This window comes from Budorcas taxicolor, chromosome 4, assembly GCF_023091745.1.
Source record: "Budorcas taxicolor isolate Tak-1 chromosome 4, Takin1.1, whole genome shotgun sequence".
Lineage (NCBI taxonomy): Eukaryota > Metazoa > Chordata > Mammalia > Artiodactyla > Bovidae > Budorcas > Budorcas taxicolor.
Window position 1 is genome coordinate 33,701,106 of NC_068913.1, and position 19,558 is coordinate 33,720,663.

A 19,558-nucleotide genomic window follows, 5' to 3' on the forward strand; every position below is an offset into this window, starting at 1 on the left:
AGTGTTACAAGAAGCACACTGACTAAAACCGCCCACCCTGGCCAGGCACCATAGTAACCATTTGCATTAATTATTTTACAATAGGAGGTCCTGGTAATGAACATGGAAGTAATAATCCAGCACCAACCAGGAAAGTGAAGTGAAAGCCACTCAGTCGTGTCTAACTCTTTGTGACCCCATGGACTGTAGTCCTCCAGGCTTCTCTGTCCATAGAATTCTCCAGCCAACAATACTGAAGTGGGTTGCCATTCCCTTCTCCAGGGATCTTCCTGACCCAGCGATCGAACCTGGGTCTCTTGCATTGCAGGCAGATTCTTTATCATCTGAGCCACCAGGGAAGCCATGTGAGACATCAGGGAAGCCCCACCAACTGGAAAAGTTCGGGAAAGGTCAAAAGGAGACGCCACTATGACCTCCCAGAATCCTTCTCGCTGACATCCATCTTGGCTGAGCAATGCACGCACCACCAGGAAGGATTCTGAGTCAGAATGATTGGCCAAAGACAACCGGGAAACTAACCCCATCACCATAAAACCTGAGACTGTGAGCCACGTGTCACAGCAGTTCTCCTGGCTTCCTTTACCCTACTGCTCTCCACCCAGGTACCCCAATACTATCTCTTGCTTTGTCAGCACGTGCGTCTCCTCAGACAATTCATTTCCAAGTGTTAGACAAGTGCCCCCTTTCGGGCCCTGGAAGGGGTTCCCCTTCCCACAACATAAGTATTTTTGCAAACCTTATAACAGTTCCATGGTAAGTTTTATTTTTACAGATAAGGAGACTTAAACACAAGAGAGGCTAAGCAACTTGTTCAAAGTTGGCAGTCTAGAGAGTGGCATACTTGACTCTGCATCCAGGCAAGCCTTCGCCTAACCTCTGTGCTGTATAACTTTCATGGTCTCTAAGCTCTGAATCCTAAGGCTCTCCCATGGCCTTTAGTGTTCCGTGTTCTGCAGTACGTGAAAGGACTTTTTCTGACATCAAGTAGAGAGGATGCTATTCCTTGATTCCTTTGCCTTATTACAGAACTGCATGCTACCTCATCGCCTACATTTCTGCCTTTGAATCCAGGATCCTTGGTGTCTTCCAAAGCCTTAGAGTAAGAAGACAGGTTTCCACTTCCTTTCAATTAAAATAAAAAAGTTTAAATATACTCATTCTTCACTTTTCTAGGTCATTTAATAAAGTAAACAAAATTTTCCTCTAACTCCATTAGGGGATAAATGGTTTCTATTGTCAGGGTCCACTCTAAAGTCTCAAATTACAGTTGGTTCTTTAACAACAGGGGTCTGAACTGAGTACTGACACAGTGATTTTTATTTTAATAAGTACATGCAGTACTACATGATCCACAATTGGTTGAATCACCTGTTGCAGAACCATGGATATGGAGGGTTCGCTATGGGATTCTGAGCATTTGTGGATTTTGGTATCCCCAACAGCTTCTGGACCCAACCTGCAAATACTCAAGGATGACTGTCTTGACTAGTTAAAACAGAAGATCCAAGAACATTTAGATTAAAAAAAATTATAAGGTACACAGAGGTATAAATGTCTTATTCTTTTCTAAGAATGCTTATAATTTTTTTTTTTTGGCTGCACCTTCCTCCACCAGGAATCCAACCAGCACCCCAGGTGGAAGCAGTGGAAGCACAGTCATAACCATGGACCACCAGGAAACTCCCTTTTTTAAAGCTTTTTTTTTTTTTTTGCTTATATTTTAGTTTGTTTGTTTTTGGAGGGCCTTATAAGCCACTTGCTCTTTCATCTGAATTATACTGTATTGCTTTCTCCTAATCAAGAGAAAGTATAATGCTTTGATAGAGTAAATTATTTTACTTAGAGCATGTTTCTATATATTCCTATATGCATGCATGCATGCATGCTAAGTCGCTTCAGTCGTGTCTGACTCTGTGCGACCCTATGGACAGCAGCCCACCAGGCTCCTCTGTCCACGGGATTTTTCAGGCAAGAATACTGGAGTGGGTTGCCATTTCCTTCTCCCATATTCCTATACAGACCTAGGTAGAAAATTAAAGGGATATGTATAAGTTTTCAAAATGTAAATTTCAAATAATCTTATCTTATAGATATTATATGCTAGAAATAATATGATTTATAGTTACAAAAAGCATCTCATGAGTTCTGTGATTACTTGGGGAAGCCTAATTGGAGATTTCTGGAGCTGACACCTGATCTTAGTTTCAAACACTGAGAAGTAAACCAGCCTAAGCAGGCAGCCATTCCACATCAGGGAAACACCAATGGGGACTGTGCATCCTTGCTTTATGACTCCCAAGCAAATAAACCTTATTTTCCATGCAATAAACCTTAACTTGCAGTACGTGGTGGTCTACTCCCATTTAATATTGAGCGCCTACAGCATGTCATCTTCTGACACGGCAGTGAAGAAACACCGACGCTGGTCCTTACGGAGTTTACGCTAACGGGACGCTCTTTAATGCCTTCTATCACCCAATTATCCCCAAAAGATAATCTCGCCACGTCAGCCAAATTTGTAAAACCTGTCTTGGGCAAAGGGAAAGGAACGCGCAACTCCGGACCAGCTAGAAACCAAAACAGCCGGCGCACGGAAAGGACGTTCGGCACCGGCCTCCAGCCGCTCGGAGAGGCGCGCGGCTCTGACGCGTAGACCCCGCCCCCCACTCCCTCTTGGCGGCCCCGCCCCCTCGAGCCAAGTGCGCAGGCTCCTCCTCCGGGCTCCGGTTCTGCTGGAGACGCAGCCCAGCGACTACATCGCCTTACAGCGATCTTCTGAGCGGGTCGTCTGGCCTTGCCCTCCTGCAAGGTCTGCGGTGTCCCCGCGCTTCCGCAGGCGGAGTGGTACAGCCAGCCACTCTCCCAGCCTCGGTGGTTTGGTGAACACAAGCCCCAGCGTGCCTGGAGAGTGCAACCCCTCGCCCGGCCCGGCGAGTCCCGGGCGTGAGCCGCGCTGACCGAAGGAGGATGGCAGCCTCTGGGGTAGAGAAGAGCAGCAAGAAGAAGACCGAGAAGAAACTTGCTGCTCGAGAGGAAGCCAAATTGTTGGCAGGTTTCATGGGCGTCATGAATAACATGCGGAAACAGGTACCGCCTCTGTGGGAGTGACCGTCGGCGTGGGGGAGGTGGTCCGGGGCTTGGGCCCCTGACGGACCCGGCTGAAACCCGCGCCGCGTGGATCGCGACCCTCTTCTTCCTCTGTCCTCGCCCTTCCTTGCATTTTCGCACGCCGGCGAAGCAGCTGCTGGTGGAGGGTCGCGTTAAACAGCTCTCCAGCAGAAGTGCCTCGTTGTCCGCCGATGCTGTGGCTCCCAGGTCAGACTCCTAGGGGACCTCTCGGACTGGCGTCCGGCGTCGGGTATCGGTTGTATAACAGCTGTGCCCTAGTTATCTCTTTGTGAGCCGAGCATCCCTCCATTGGCCAGCCGTTTTTAGCTGCCGTGAGATCTCGTGCGAAGAATCCCATTGGCACAGCCCAAACCGAAGCCCTCGAGGAAGGGAGAAGCATTGCTGGCCCTGACATCAGCTCCTCTTAAATAAGGATCCCCGCCTCCCTTCTGTGTTACCGGGGTGGAGCTAGGAGAAGGCAGAGTCTCCTGTACGTGTTAATTTAGAGCAGAAACAGTCGTGGATAAATTCCGTGCCATCCATTAAGGGCCCCTTGCGCCTCTGTTATTTAAGAGGAGTCTTTGTTCTGTCTTTGATGTGTGGCGTTTTAGTGACAGTCTTCGGCACGTCGGCGAAAGGTGGGTTGTGAAAAGAACGGGTTTTAACGCCAAAGAATGTAACCAGAGAATCTGTTTGTTTATGAATGCCTCTTAGACCAGAAAAGTCGCTTGGTCATTTTCCTCATCCTGGAAGCTTTGTTTGTAGAAATGTGCGTCCAGGGAGATCTGTGGGAATGTTTCAGTTTTGTGTCTGTGGTCCTGTTTTTCATGACAAAAGCAGGATGTGAGTGTAACTGCAAAACCTAGCTTGCTCATTTGGTGGTGCTGAAACTGCACAAACCAGATTGGGACTTGAACTTAATTGAGAGCATACAGCTGGTCTCCGGACTTTATTGAAGGTCGGTTTCTTTTTTCCTGCGGCTTTGTAGGATTAGTTCCTCAGGTAGGAATTGAACCAGCGCCCCCAGCAGTGAAAGCCGAGTCCTAACCTCTGGGCCTCCAGGGAATTCCCAAAGCTCAGTATCTTTGTCTTATGGTGGAAGTGAAGTGACAGGTAAGAAGTGGATTTATTTAGAGGTGCACAACCCATAGACAGAATGCAGTCTGTCTCAGTACCTGAGAATGCACCTTTATATGGTTAGTTTTCCTGGGCTGGATAATTTCATAGGCTAACGAGTGGGAAGATTATTCCAACGGTTTCAGGGGAAGGGGCAGAGATTTCTGGGAACTGGGCCATCACCCACTTTTTGGCCTTTTATGGTTAACCTCAGAAGAGTCAGGGCACTGGTGGGTGTGTCATTTAGTTTGTGCTAATGCATTACAGTAAGTGTGTGATGAGGCTCAAGGTCCACTGGAAGTCGAATCTTCCACCATCTTGGACCAAGTTGGTTTTAACCAGTTTTTGTCGTGTCGAGTGGCTGCGCCACCCTTTTAAAGGTTGTGCCCTGCCTCCTTTCCTACCGTTTCTGTTCTGATGGGAATATGGACAATAATAGAGGAATTTCAAGATTTTTTTGAAGATAATAATTGCTGGTGTCTTTAAGCAAACTCTGCTGGCATCTTGTTTTTGTTCATTAGCTCCTGACATCGTGCATGAGTGCAGTAGATGGTAGTGGGAGTGCATTTAAATCTTTCCTGGTCTTTGGGCTGAAGTAGCTGTGAATGCCTGAATTCAATATTTTATGTAACTTTCATGGATAAATTTACATGTATACATTCATGTTCCTTTCATGTGAACCTTTTTTGTTTGACACCGCTGACATTATTGATGCATTTAACTAGTGTCTGCCTCTAAAAGGTAAATGAACCCTAGTTGACTAGCGCCCAGATTTGTTTCCAACAACCCTCCCATTCCCCCAAATGCGTGTTTTCATATGCAGACTATAGCATTGTGAAGCATTGCCTCATTCTGTAGATAGGGTGCGACTGGGCTGGAGCATCAAATGTCTGCTTGAGAAGGAGGGGATTGTTTGAGACTATGTTTAGCTTTGGGGGTTTAAAATTGATTCATAACCACTTTTTAGACTTAGCCTTAAGCAATATTAGTATCTATTTATTGTTACAATAGAAATACAGAATACTAAGTAGCAGGATTCTGTTACTGAGTGGGAAGGGAAAAATGGACCCTGGATGAGCCATCAGGAATTTCTTCCACAATGGCCTTAATCTGCCAGTTTCTGCTTTTTGTCGATGGCTTTGCTAACAGTTCTCCAGTAGCATTTTTACCATCTTAGAATCCTGCATCTTTTGTTAAGATGTGTAGTTTGACTTTTGCAGTTGATTTACGTTGTACACGTATTGTCCTGTTTGACATAATACAGAAGAGGCTCACCAAGGACTGACAAGGGCAGTTGATGGGAAGTGGCAGAGGAGAAGCTAGTGTAAGCTAGAGGAGGAATGTTGAAGTGAGGACCAGTTTTTAAATTGTCATTGTTCTCTGGTGAATACTTTTGTGTTATTACTATTTTTTGCATCCCCTTATGTCCTCATTACTTTGAAAATGGGATGACAAGGGCCCTTCTATACACACCCAGAAACATCCCTACAAGAATTGAAGAGCACTGTGAACTTAGAATTCCTGAATCCCAATTCCTGCTCTATCATTAAGTAGTTCTGTGATCTTAGACAATAGGATTTAGGTCATTCATCTCTCTGTGACACTTGAGTCAATCTGTATGTAGTGGTGAAAGGGGATGCTGCTGAGCCAGCTGCTGCTGCTCAGCTTCCTGTGAAGCCTTTTCTTCCATTATCCTTTCAGTCATTTCTGGCCTCCTGTTTTTAAGTAAACTTGACAATGAAGTGTAAGATTGACAAAAAGGATCCAGATCATAAATGTGCAGCTCAAAGAATTACTGCAAAATGAACATACCCCCTCCAAGAAAAAGAACATGACTGATACACCAGAGGTCTCCCTCTTATGCCCTTCTCAGTTGCTACCTCCTCAAAGGTAACCACTATTCTAATTTCTGTGGCCACAGACTTGTTTTTCCTGCTTTTGAACTTGTGTACATTGAATCATAGAGCATACATTCATGTGTCTTGGTTTCTTAAAGCTCACATTTTGTTTGGGAGATTTATATATATTGTCGTTTGTTGCTCTAGTCCGTCTTCATTGTATGTAGTTTGCATACATACAGACTTGCATGAACATTGCATGAACACACCACAATTTATCCCTTCTATCATGTTGGGTATTTGGGATTATTAAAACTAGTACTACTGTGAACATTTTTGTAAATGTCTTTTGATGTGTACACACGTGCCTTTGTTGGGAAATACCCAAGAATGGAGTTGCTGAGTCACAAGGTAGGCTACATTCAGCTTTACTCGGTATAGGGGTACAATTTCTGAAGTTGTGCCAGTTCACACTTCAGCCAGTTCTGTATGACAGAGGCTTTTGCTCTGTCTTAGCCAACACTTGGTATCGTCAGTCTCTATGACATTAGCCATTCTAGTGGCTGTATGCTGCTGCTGCTAAGTCACTTCAGTCGTGTCCAACTCTGTGTGACCCCAGAGACGGCAGCCTACCAGGCTCCCCCGTCCCTGGGATTCTCCAGGCAAGAACACTGGAGGGGATTGCCATTTCCTTCCCCAGTGCATGAAAGTGAAAAGTGAAAGTGAAGTTGCTCAGTCATGTCCAACTCCTCTCAACCCCGTGGACTGCAGCCTACCGGGCTCCTCCGTCCATGGGATTTGCCAGGCAAGAGTACTGGAGTGGGGTGCCATTGCCTTCTCCGAGTGGCTGTATAGTAGCATCTTATTTTATTTGGTGGAGTGCCTTGTCATTTTTCCAACTTTTTGTTTAGGTTCACATTATCTGTTACACTAGAAAGGGGCTTTTCAAAGCAGGGCAGGGTCATTAGTCACTACTGCACGTATCCAGTGCTGATGCTGTTTGTTAATGCAGTGCGGAAGATCCTTATCAATTGAGAGATGTTTTGAGAACTTGGAGTACCACTATAGTTTAGTTTCCTCAGGTTAAATGAATTAAAGAATAATTAGAAAGTAAGAGCTTATGGTAAAGCCCCATTGAGGGTGAAGTGAGAGAACTGCAAAGCTAATTTTGAGGACTGGATGCTTGCTGAGCCGTCACCTCAGTTCTCTTACTAACTGTTATTAAAATAACTCAACCTCTGTATGCTCACTTCTCCAAGACTGTCAGTTATTACACGTCGGTAACCCTTAGGGTCTCCTGCAATGATCGAAGCCTTCTGCATCAAATCCTCAATAATAGAAACACTTCTCAAGCATTTACTTTGGCTATAACAGCCATTCTGCAAAGTGTTTTACAGGCTTTTCTCATTGAATTTTCATAACAATGCCCACTGACAACTCCTTATTATCCAGACCTCCCTATCCTTAACTCTTCTCAATTTTCTCTTTTTGTCTGTCCGGTTTAGGAGATATATCTCTCTCTTTGCTCTCTTTTCAGTGTCCCAAGCTTTCTTGGCCCTCTGTCCTTTTTTTCACATCCTTTGGGCAAACAGCATTGATGACTGTTCACCTTTGTGCAAGGCTTCCAAGCACAGCTGAAGAATATCCCATTACTGGGCAGCCCTCCACCGGGTGAGTCCTGACTTCACCTGGCCTGGCAGTACTACTTACTGGTGAGCAATCCCACTTACCTATTTATTTTACTGTTTTCCTCTAACCTGAACCCTGTATCCTCACTTTCAGTAGATCATCCCTCTTTTGACATCACAAATAAATATAAGTCATTAGTCTGGAACTATCTATCTTTCATCTTTCCACCACCAAATCTGTAAACTTGTTTTGGCACTTTTAAAAAATTCTGCTACAGTGACTAAGGCCATTGAAAGCCAGCACTTCCATCTGGGCCTTGACTTTCTCAGTACTAGTCTAATCAGAAAAGTTGCTGCACCGTTGATTACACTATCCTTGTTAGGCATCATTAACTTCTCCTCTGCTGGATGCTACTGTCAGCATTTAGGCATGTTTTAACCTCTCTAGCTTGTAAACCAACCAATAAACCAATCCATCTATTCTTCGTCTCTGTAGTTCCCTGTAAATACCTCTCTCCCTGTTTGGCTCACTGGTTATCCATCCCCTGTTGCAGTTTGGCTTTTTAACTCATCCTTTCAGGTGAGTATCTGTTGAGAATCATTGTGTGAGACCTACTTAACATAAAATGGCAGGTACCAGAGACTGGTAAAAGGCCAGTGTGACTGGAGCACAGAACGTAGCGGGAGGATGGTGAAAGATGAAAATGGACAAGTTGCTAGAGATCTACCCGGGTACAGCCTCATAAGTCAAGTTAGTGGGTTTTGCCTTTTCTCTGATACCCTTTCAAATATATCTGTGAGAGGAGGAAGAGGTGTTATCAGTTTTTCTTTTGACAGAGATGATTGACTGTTCTGTGAAATAAGTGAATTAACTAGGTAGTTGCTGACAGACCAAACAGAAGTTCCCAGTGAGATGGTCCTTTGGACAGAGGTGAGAGCAGCAACAGCAATACCAGTGAAGTTGTTGTTCAGCCACTGAGTCTTGTCCAGCTCTTTGCAACCCCATGGGCTGCAGCACACCAGGCTTCCTTGTCCTTCACTGTCTCCTAGAGTTTGCTCAAACTCATGTCCATTGATTGAGTCAGTGATGCTGTCTAACCATCTCATCCTCTGCCGCCCCCTTCTCCTTTTACTCTCAATCTTTCCCAGCATCAGGGTCTTTTCCAGTGAGTCGGCTCTTCGTATCAGGTGGCCAAAGTATTGGAGCTTCACCACAGGTGATATATTCAAGAGATTTAGGAGATAAGATCAACAGGTTAGGCATAATAACCATCCTGTGTGGCTGTGATGACTAAATTAGATAATCAAGATAACTTAAAACAGGACTTGATAATGCATACGTTCTCAATAAAAGTTGGCTGCTTTTTTTGCTTTTGTGAAGGTGGTGATTGATTGAATGCGGAAGACTTCTGTACAGGATGTCAATTCATGATCCCCAGGGTTCTAGAGTGCATAACTAAATGGATCATGACACTGTTTACTAAAAAAGGAGATACTAAAAATGGACCACGGCTTTTATTTTTTGGATTAAGGCTTTGAGGATAAGGTAATTTGCATTTTAATTGGTTCACAGTGCTGCTGAGACATTGAGGTATCTGAGTGGACAGGTCTGGAGAATTGTGGGTTAAAAATATGAATTTATGAGTTACCTGCAGATAGAAGATAACTTCACTGAAGCTGTGGAGACTTAAGAGACTAGGATAAAGGCTGGATGGGGAATGAGCCTGTAAGGAAAACAAAGAAGGAATGGCTGGAAGAGTAGGAAGAAGGTGAGAGTTTTGAGACTCAGAGAAGAAATTGTTTCAGAAAGAAGAGGGCAAATTTTGAAGCCTATGAGAAGTCAGTAAGACAAGAACTAAAAATGCTTGTGGGATGTAATAACAAAGAGGGGTTTATTGACTTTGATAAGGAGAATGGAAGTCAGATTAGTGTGAGTAGGATATCAGAAAATGGAGACAGTTCATTTGAGAAATTTGACCCTAAATGGAGACAGGGAGTCAAATGAAGGCTTTTGATGTTATTTGTTTAAATGGGAGATGTATGTGTGTTTAAAAACTAGTAGGAAGAATTCATTTGAGATGGAGAGGTTGAGTTCTTATGAGACAGAACAGGTAGTTGATAGATAATTCCTGAGATGAAGTCCGAATTAGAGGTGAGTAACCTCATATGGAGGAAGGAGGATGGTTCACCTTCCATAGGACTAGGAAGGAAGAGAGGGTTGGTAACTAGGCTGCAAAAACCCCGGAGCCAAGGTTACAATGCAGGGACAGTCTTGACGACTAGCTCGTGCCACCATAAAGACGTCTCCATCTCCCCACACTCTGCCCTATCGTTCCATCATTCACTCGGGTTTCAAAATTCTGGAAGTAGGTGTCTAATTGGCTGGCCTTTGATTGTTGGCCAGATTAGGTCTTTGCTAAGGAGTGAAAAGAAGAACTGTCTGACTTACGGGTTCCATAATGAGAGGCAGGCTCCGAGAATTGCCCTCTCTCCAGGATAGTTCATAATGAGGATTCTTCTCCCCAGAAATGAGAGTTTGAAGTTCTAATAGGAGGGGGAAATTGGAAGCTAGATTGCCAGAATCCACAGATACCCACTATGACCTCTACCTTAGGCTGTCCAATGCAAACATGCATGCTCTTATTCTCATTCCTATAATTAAAGATATGTATAGATACCGCCAAAATTTTTTTCACTTGTAGTGTCTAACTCCAGGATCACTTACTGATATCCATTCCTTCTAGGTCACTTTAAGATCCTAAGGGCTATATATGATAACTGATGGTTTATATGATCTTGGAGGGGAAGGGCAACTATTATGTAAATATTTTATAAAAAAGAAAAAAAGTAGAAGCCACGTTCATTGTTTATCATGGTTTATTAATTGTTGTATTTGTGACTTCTTTCTTCACTGGCCATCCTATTCTTTGTCTTTAGCCAACCCCTCAAGTTTCTTTACCTGATGGGGTGGTGACCTGATCTTTTCTTCCTAGGTATCTTGAACCTTCGGGCTTCCCTGTATAGGATTACTTTAGTCTCACACTAACATTTACCACGACATTTGGCAGCATCAGTGTTACCTCTGGGATCTGATTTTATGTTACTTAAAAGCTGACTGAGTTAGCCTGTTACTGTTGGATGGATGCTGGCAGAAGACTTGGCTAGCCGCTGCACAGCGTCCCCCGCGTCAGCGTGAATGCCCCAGTTCCCCTTGCCCCAGAAGTACTGTGAGGGTGACGTGGGGGGGCCTGGCTGGATATCACACACACAGTGGGTTTGTGTTGGAGCTAAGAGAGGGGAACAATGAGTTTAAGGAGTCCGCCAATTTTACAGCAAACCATAGACGGGCTTGCTTTTTATCCTCGAAGGGAGACGTTGTCTCACTGTCATGGTCACTTTCTGCCAGCAAAACCCTGAGAAATGGGGGCTTGGATAAAAAGCAACAGAACCTTGCATTCTTGGCATGTTCAGGAACTCGAGAACTGTAGAGGATTGTCTCTCCCAACAACCAGAAGGAGTCCAGTGGGGGTCCCTTGAGTTCCAGTCATCTTTTGTCTCATGGAGAAGAATAATAATTTTTTTTCTTGACGGCCAGGATCAGGCACCTACCCCACTGTAGTAACTTTTTACCTGGTGGCATGAGGAGGCCAAAATGGCCAGGTCACAGTTTTAACTTTGAATTTTGTGGAAATGCTGTTTTATCACTTGATTAAATGATTCTTTTTCTGGGTCCCCAAATCTCTAAACTGCTACCATAACGCACCTCCAGAAGGACTAATTGCTGAGATCAGAAACAAAAGTTTTGTAAATGAATCATTAAGCATATTAGTGAGGGGAGCCTCTGCCATACCTTGGTTGCCAGGCTAGTTCTGGCTAGAAACCATTTTGTTTATACAAAATAAATGAAATCAAATCATTTGAAAATAGATTCAACTGCTTAAAGAAAAAGCTTTGAAAACCACTCATCCAACGTTTTTCCCAGAAAAAAGAGTAAACTGCGTGTGTCTGTCTTTCTGTGTCTATGTGGTACTGAGAACAGAATATTTCTGATCATACTTCTCTCAAAGGAAAGGCGCAAGGTGTCTTGAGTTCACATCTCTCTTCCTGATTTTACCCAACAACAGCGAAGTTGCTAGTAAAATTAAATTAGAACAAAAGGCATTGCTGTTTTATTAATGATGAGATTCCTCACATACTTCTGCTTGAGTTCCCCATCTGCTCAATAGGACAGGTAAGATGTGTCTTACGGTGGACTCTGTATGCTGGACTTGGGCCCAGCCATCTTCCCCACTGCCCCCCTTGCAGGACACATGAATATTCAGATTATAAAATTTAGATTATTGGAATTTACAAGGTGTTCTTCTCAAGCAAAGCCTCGTCTTCCAACTTTATTTCACTAGAGAAGCACTGCCTATGGGGGATTACCAGGTAGTTGCTCATCTGTCACTAGGGTGTTGTATTATGTCTCTTTTGGCTGTTGATCTTCAGATAAACTCCCTGAGCTGAGATCTTAGAGCGGTGAACCGGGCACCAGCGCTCTTCACAGACGTTAAGTGGACACAGCACTGTGAGTTCGTATTCCCAGGTTTGTTTATCTTCCAGGTGCTCTGTTCCTGGCACAGGGGGTGCTTTGTTCTGTCTCAAATGCTGACGAGGCATCCTCCATCAATTGACTGTTCCTTTGTGTAGCCTCTGAAGAACAGTTCAGGAAATTATTTAATTTTTTTACTCCAGAAAGCTATGGAATGCAGAAAGGTGTGGAATGGGTAGATATCTGTTAACTCTAGACTTGGAAGGCCACTTCCATTTCTCATCTCAAATTGTTCTCAGCCAAGATGTCATTCATAGCTCTCTCGACTGTCTGCAGTGAACAAATGACAGTATTCTGTCTAATTTCATACTAGCAACAAAATCCCCCAAGTCTGCCTGTTATGAACCCCCTTATTGTTGAATTCCCACATCTATAATCTCCCTGTCAGTTAAAGCAGTTGATAGGCAAAAGTCTGCTCTCCCTATTTTCTTATGCTGCTGAGTGGCAGCCGTAAGGCATTCACTTAAGTGTTAAGGTCAAGTCAGGATAACTTCTTCAGCACCTTCAGTGTAGGTTGTCTTCCATCGGAATAGACTGTTAATTGAGCACTTCCAGAACGTCTCCAATTTCAAAGTAGTTTGTGTCACGTTTTCAGTATGGCAGAGGGTCTCCAGGACTCTTAAGATTAGCATAGTGTCACCCCCATCCCCACAAGCTTGAAACTGTACAAGCACATCTCCCACCTCTCAATAAATAGTAAAGATGTTTACGTAATACTATATGGTCCTAACCCACTGTTATTGTTGCCAGCCAAAAACAGAGCAGAAACTTTGTTTCTGGTGAAACAGTTTTCAAAGAAAAATCTTGGCTTTTGATTTTGACAGATTGCTAGCCTTTGTCAGCTGTCTGTAATAGATAGACCCTAAGACTAAACTCAGCCTGGAGGAATCACTTTGATCAGGAGGCTAATGGGCAAACTGTTTCCTGGAGAAGGAATTTCATCTATGCATAATAATGCTTTGTTGGCATAGGATACATTGTTTTCCATGGAAATTTGCCAGTGGAGTTTCTCAGCTGCTGACTCTGCTAGAGTCTCTTTTCTCCTTGTGGTCCATCGTGCACGTTTAAGATTAATTTTCATTTTCTTATTTGAACCTTGTGTTCCTGGCAACTTGGTGCCAAAATAGTTGAGTTTTGTCTAGTGACAAAGTCTCTCCTGTTTGGGAGGAGAGGGATTCACATTCGTAACGGGCGGTTGTGCAGAGCAGTTTGTGGCCTTGAATCCTCCACAGTTCTGATCCTCCTGGTTGTTCTGCACCTTTGTGTCCTTGTTACAATCCTCACCTGCTGTGAAATTCCTTATATATTCATATATATGTGTGTATAAAATACATTGAAGTATAGTTACTCTATGGTGTAGTTTCAAGTGTACAGCAGAGTGATCCAGTCTCCTTCTATGTATTAATCTTAGTTCATGGAAGAGCCTTTTCTTTTTTTCCCCTCCGTTTGTCTCAGCTGGAGTGTGACCTTTAACAGACTCCTCTAAGGCCTGTGGCCCTTTACAGCATGCTCCTCGAAACCTTGCCTTTCTTCTTCATCTTTTGTTTGCCAGGCCTGGAAAACTTGGTGATAGCAGACACATTCCTTTCTGTTTCCTATTTGTGTCGAAGTGGGCTGTGTCTTTGTGTCCATTTGTTCCTTCCAGACAACCCCAACTGAGTTGCTAGCCTGTTAAAGTTGAATACTTTCCTATCCTGTAGAGCTAACATTGCTTAGATCAAATGCCTCTTTTCCTTTTCATTTTAGCCCCAGATGTTTTGCTAACCTATTTCTTCTACTAGTGCCTTTCAAAGTCTATAGACATTGCCATGGTAGAAAATATAAGAGGTCTGTGTTAGGTTTACTGCCAACCCTTAACCACCCTCAGTAAGGTAATTTTAATTATGGGGAAGCCCAGCGTCTAACAGGTCTGAATTATTTGGCTCCCCTTAATGTGACCTAGTACTCTCTTGTAGTCTTAATTTCCAGAAACTTCGCCGATATGTTTCGGTAGAGCGTTTACCATTCCTGTCTTCTCGCCAGATCACCTTGCAGAGTATTTAATAATGCATGTGATACTCTACTGCTGATCTTCATTTCCCCTTTTCAAATCAGTCTGAACTTACTGTAATCACCTACTGTAACTGCCCCAGTCTTTCGAGGGCAGTCCTGTAATTGTGTGTTTGATTTCTTACCTTTAGCTTTAAAAGAAATCTTATAAAAAATTCCTAGGTCAAACTTTTTTCTGAGAGAGATTGTTTAGTCTGCTTCTGAATTCTTTCTTCCTGTTATGTATCTCTTTGGTCCACATCACCTTCATTGAATAAATAACAACAAAAGTAACCTTTTTTCCCCTCTAATCTCATCTTTTAAAGATCAGTTGCACCAAAATTTATCTGCTTTTCTTTTCAAAGCTGTTTGACTGAGCTTGTCATATATTTCCCTTAAGGAAGGAAATCTCCTTTATTAATCTAGGTATGTTCCTATGTTTTTCTTTTACTTTCCCACTTGCCTTATCCTGATTATACATGTATTTAAGCCCAGTGCTGTTTTTCTTGCTTTTCTGAACAAAAAAGATTTCTAAAGTCATGTAAATTATTTTTTTCTCTTAACCTTTGGGTTTATTATTGCTTTGTTGAGGCTTTTCTGGGCTTCCCTGAGGCTTTTCTAGTAAATCTCAATCCAAAATGATGATTTATTCCTGTGTAATAAGGGTTCCATTTTCATTTATCCTTTCAGTGATTTAAATCCACCACCCAACTATAGTTGAATCTACAGTCTACCCAGGGATCTGTACCCAGGGTCAACTTGAATTCACGCTGGGAGGGACTGATTGCAGAACCTTGTTGACAAGCCACATAAATCCAAAGGTTAGTCATTCCTCAGTCCTCTCCTTGGGATACAGTGAAGAATAGAACTTGGGACTGCTGCTTGCATGCCTTCTCCTAACGCCAACACATACTGCAGAGAGCTAGAACCTCATGCAATGCTGTGGAATTTACAGGAACCTAAAGTGCCTTTTTGCAGGCCTATCTGGCAACTACTTAAAGAGAGCGAAAGGTCATTCCACAAATGCATGTCTAAAATGCTTGCCTTTAGGGGGGTTTTGAGGGGCATCTTTTCAAGCCAAAGGACTTTCCCCACAAAAGTGCCTAATACCTGCAAACCCTAAGCAGCCCCAGAGTTGCTGTTTGCCTTGGTTTGAGTGTCTATCCATAGTGGTTTGAGGGACCCTCTTCTGGTTCTAAATATTTCAGAAATAGACACAGGAGACATAAATTAAGGGTGATGACAGACTAGTGAGCATGGTCTTGACTTGAGCATAAAGAGGCTTCCTCCTCTTCTCCCCCTTAACTAAAAACTTTCCCACCCAATCTGAGGCAGAGCAGCTGAGGAATGGAAACAGTCCTCTCCTGCCATAGGCGGAGGCAAGCCTGTCCCAGTGAATTCAGTTCTGCTCGGGGAGCAGATTCCTGGAAGAATGAGCTGGGAAACCTGGCTCTGTGTGGTCAGTGACCTTTACCATGCTCTTGCTCATCCGGCAGTCACTCTTCCACCAGCGACGGATGGAGAAAAGGACTGAGACGTCCTTCCCAGTATTTACCGTCACCAGAGGAAGAGAGAGCACTTTGAGAGAGAAAACTATTATTTATTTTCTCATAAATTGGTAACAGCCACTCCAATACCATTTTGTCAGTTATCAAATCTCTCTCCACCTTTTTTAAATTAAACTTTTTTTAGAGCAGTTTTAACAGAAAAATTGAGCAGAAAGTAGTTTCCATTTACCCCTTTCATCCCCCTGCCCCAGTTTCCCCTTATTAACATCTTGTCTAAGTGTGAGGCATTTGTTAAAATGGATGAGGCCTTGTTACATTTTTAACCATAGTGTATCTTAGAGTTCATTCTTTCTACATTCTGTGGTTTTGACAGATGTATAATGACATATATCCATTGTTAACAGTATCAAGCAAAATAATTTCACTGCCTTAACCGTTACCTGTGCCCCACCTCCTCACCACATACTTGAAATGGTATCTTTATCATATGCCAAATTCCCATTAATGTAGATCCCTCACATTGCTTAGGTTTATTTCTAGATATTTAATTATTTTCTTACTGCTGTGATTAGGATTTTTTTTCTCATTTGTGTGTTTTTTTTAATGGCATATTACTCACATCTAATTGGCTTTTCATATTTATCTTCTTTGTCTAGCCACCTTACTGACTTTCAATATAAGTTCTAATAGTGTTAAATTGATTAATCTTTATTTCTGTACTGATTTGGCTAAAAATTCCAGGAAAATGTGACAGGATGTATGTATATGTGTATATATATATTTCAAACTTGAATGAGAATGCCTCTTCTGTTTCACTATTAAATGTGTGTTTGCTGTTGATTCTGATGAATGACCTTAAGCGGACAGATACATCATTTTCTTTATTGAAGAATCTCAGGAAATGAATTTTTAATATTATCACACACCCTTTTGTCATATATTGAACCTTTTCTACGTGAAAAATTTCTTTTAACCCATCAGTATGATGAATTACATTAATAGATATATTGTTCTTGAACCCTTCTTGCATGCCTAGAACAATACCCTGCTGGACTGAGTTTGCAAATACTTGACAGATCTCTATATAAGTCCCTGATAGAGGAAAAAAAGCAAAGAATACGTGACCAAAATAACAACTGACAGTTAAAAAAATGAAGATAGCAAGGAAATAATAAATAGCTTTTAAAAAGTAGCATATGTAAAATGAAATTAAGTTATTAGTGATAAACAGGATTATGTTAAACTCTATTTAAAATTATCTTTGTGGGAACCTCAGGCAAGGTTACACAAAAATTATGCTTTTATAAGAGACTTAAGATTCAAAAGCTGAAAATAATAAATACAAAGATGTAACAAATATGGGAGGACATAAACAGAAATTGCAAGTTTTTGGTGTGTTTAATCTAGTGAAGATATGTTGTTCAAAAGGTAGTTTTGTTTAAGTTTCTGTTCTATTCACCTTGGGCTTTCATTCTCCAGCTTCCTGAGTCTCTGTCTCCCCATTTCCTGTTTGTGCATACCGCTCTTTCCCAAGGACAGATAGCAGGAGGGACCTCTCTCTTTAGGTCAGTCCCATTTCTTGTTGAATAGGACCTATTAATCTGTTGTAGTCCAGTCAAATAAATGTACCATTTGGATGTAAACGATTGCTCCCATTTCACCTCCTCCCACTTGCTGTACACATTTATATCCAGCTAGAGATTAATCTTAGACTAAGACTAAATTGTACAAAGATTCTTCTGATTTCCCTGACTTCCTTCTGTGTCTGTTAATTCACTACACTAACATTTCCCATCCCCAAGTATGCCTTGGGAAGGTTTTTTGCTCCTTTTCAGTTTAACTTGACGTTTTCTGGAACTTCCCTTCAGCAGCCATAGGCCCCTCTCCTATCTAATTTGCTTGCTATTCTGTTGGTATTCTTTCTTCCTCTTTTTTTCTTTCCTTCCCTCCTTCACTTCTCCCTGTCTTTTTCTCTTTCTTCCTCTTAAGCAAACTTGATCAAGCTTGTTTTTGATGGTAACCAAACAGTTGGCTTGGTTTTGCTACCTAGTATTTTGTGGTGCAGCAAAATCACCTGCAAGCTATGCCTATTCTGTATCCCTTCCCCAAATAAATGGAAATAAAAATGTAAGACATTATTGGAGTAACAGTGGCTTTAATTATGATCTGCATATAATGTCTAAGCAATAGTCTATAGTTCCTAGTAGTGTTAGTCACTCAGTTGTATCTGACTCTTTGTGAACCCATGGACTGTGGCCCACCAGGCTCCTCCATCCATGTAATTCCCCAGACAAGAATATTGGAGGGGACTGACATTTCCTTCTCCAGGGGATCTTCCCGAACTAGGGAGCAAACTCTGGTCTCCCACATTTGCGGGCAGTTTCTTTACCGTCTGCGCCACCAGGGAAGCCCCTTAAAAAAAAAAAAAGTCCTTAAGTAAGCTGTAAGAATGAAATGTTCATTTCTTAGCCCACTAAGAACCCATTTTAGGGTTCTGAAAAAATGGGACCCATTTTTTTTCTCATTCTAAGTGTTAACTATCTTATTTGGGTTTTTATTCGTGGAATAGTAATGTAGGAAATAGTGATTTATCTATCAGAAACTATATCAGTAGTTTTAGTAAAATACCTAAATTTGCAAAATTCCGTATCTTCTGAGCTATTGGGCCATTATTTAGATTTGTGAGTACTATTACTCTGAAAATATTATTTGCCTCGTATTCCCAGTGCCTAAGAGAGCGCTTTACATATTTTTTTCTGAGCCAAATCTATACATTATATCTTTAACTTCATTAAGAAATTGAAATTTTATTTGATAAATAAGACATTTCTTTTTTCTTGAAACTCATCTTTAAGTAAGTAAATCTTAAGCTTTAATGTTCCCCATTTTTCTAACACTTTTAAGTATACAATCTAGGTTTGTCTTCTTTCAGTAACCTACAGTGACACATTTATCCTTGGTTAGATATCACAGTTTAAAAGTGGCTGCTATCCAGGTCTTATCAGAAGTGCATATTAGAAAAGTGTTATTTAAGGCAAGAGTACTCAGTGGACACTTGGTTCATCTACTCTATGTTCTGAGTAGTTCCTGTTTCGGGTTAGGTCTATGAAGGCAACTTTCTTGGAAAATGCAGTGTGTACTTTACATTTTATCAAGGACAGTTTTTAAAAACTATATTGTTTTGTTTGAAAAACTGGGAGCTTTAGTGCCAGATTTTGATACACCAAACTCATGACAGCAACTCTGTAAGTCCTTTGTAAATAGATTTTACATTATAAACGAGATCTGTGCTGGGGAAATACTGGATTTAAATGGAAAACAGAGATAAAGCATTTGGTCAGCACCTGTTTTTTTCCTTTGCCTAGCCATTCCCATTGAGCCCTTTTTAATTGTATTTATTTCTCTCTTGATTAGAAAACACTGTGTGATGTGATCCTTATGGTCCAGGAAAGAAAGATACCTGCTCATCGTGTTGTCCTTGCTGCAGCCAGTCATTTTTTTAACTTAATGTTCACAAGTAAGTATCTGAAGATAAAACACAATATTTTTTCTATGAGATTTAGGTGAGGTCTAAATGGAAATATGCCATTTTCATATTTAATATGCCAGTTTTAAAAGCACGTAAGGCCATAGAATGGTGAGGAGATTGAAGAGTGGTCACGGTGGTGACTGCTCGGAGGAGAGCTGTCCTTTTTTAGCCCCAAAGGCCTCTAAGTGTTTACTAATGAACATATAGCTTCT

General features: G+C 42.0%; 1 protein-coding gene across 1 annotated transcript in view; it reads left to right on the top strand.

The window, feature by feature from the left end:
- Positions 1–2,797: 2,797 nt before the first annotated feature.
- The window catches only part of KLHL7 (kelch like family member 7), a 53,005-nt gene continuing 36,244 nt past the window's right edge, over positions 2,798–19,558 (top strand). The window contains exons 1-2 of the mRNA XM_052638674.1: positions 2,798–3,087; positions 19,232–19,334. Coding sequence (XP_052494634.1) covers positions 2,968–3,087; positions 19,232–19,334 — 223 coding nt within the window. The 5' untranslated portion in view covers positions 2,798–2,967. The remainder of the gene's footprint in view (positions 3,088–19,231; positions 19,335–19,558) is intronic.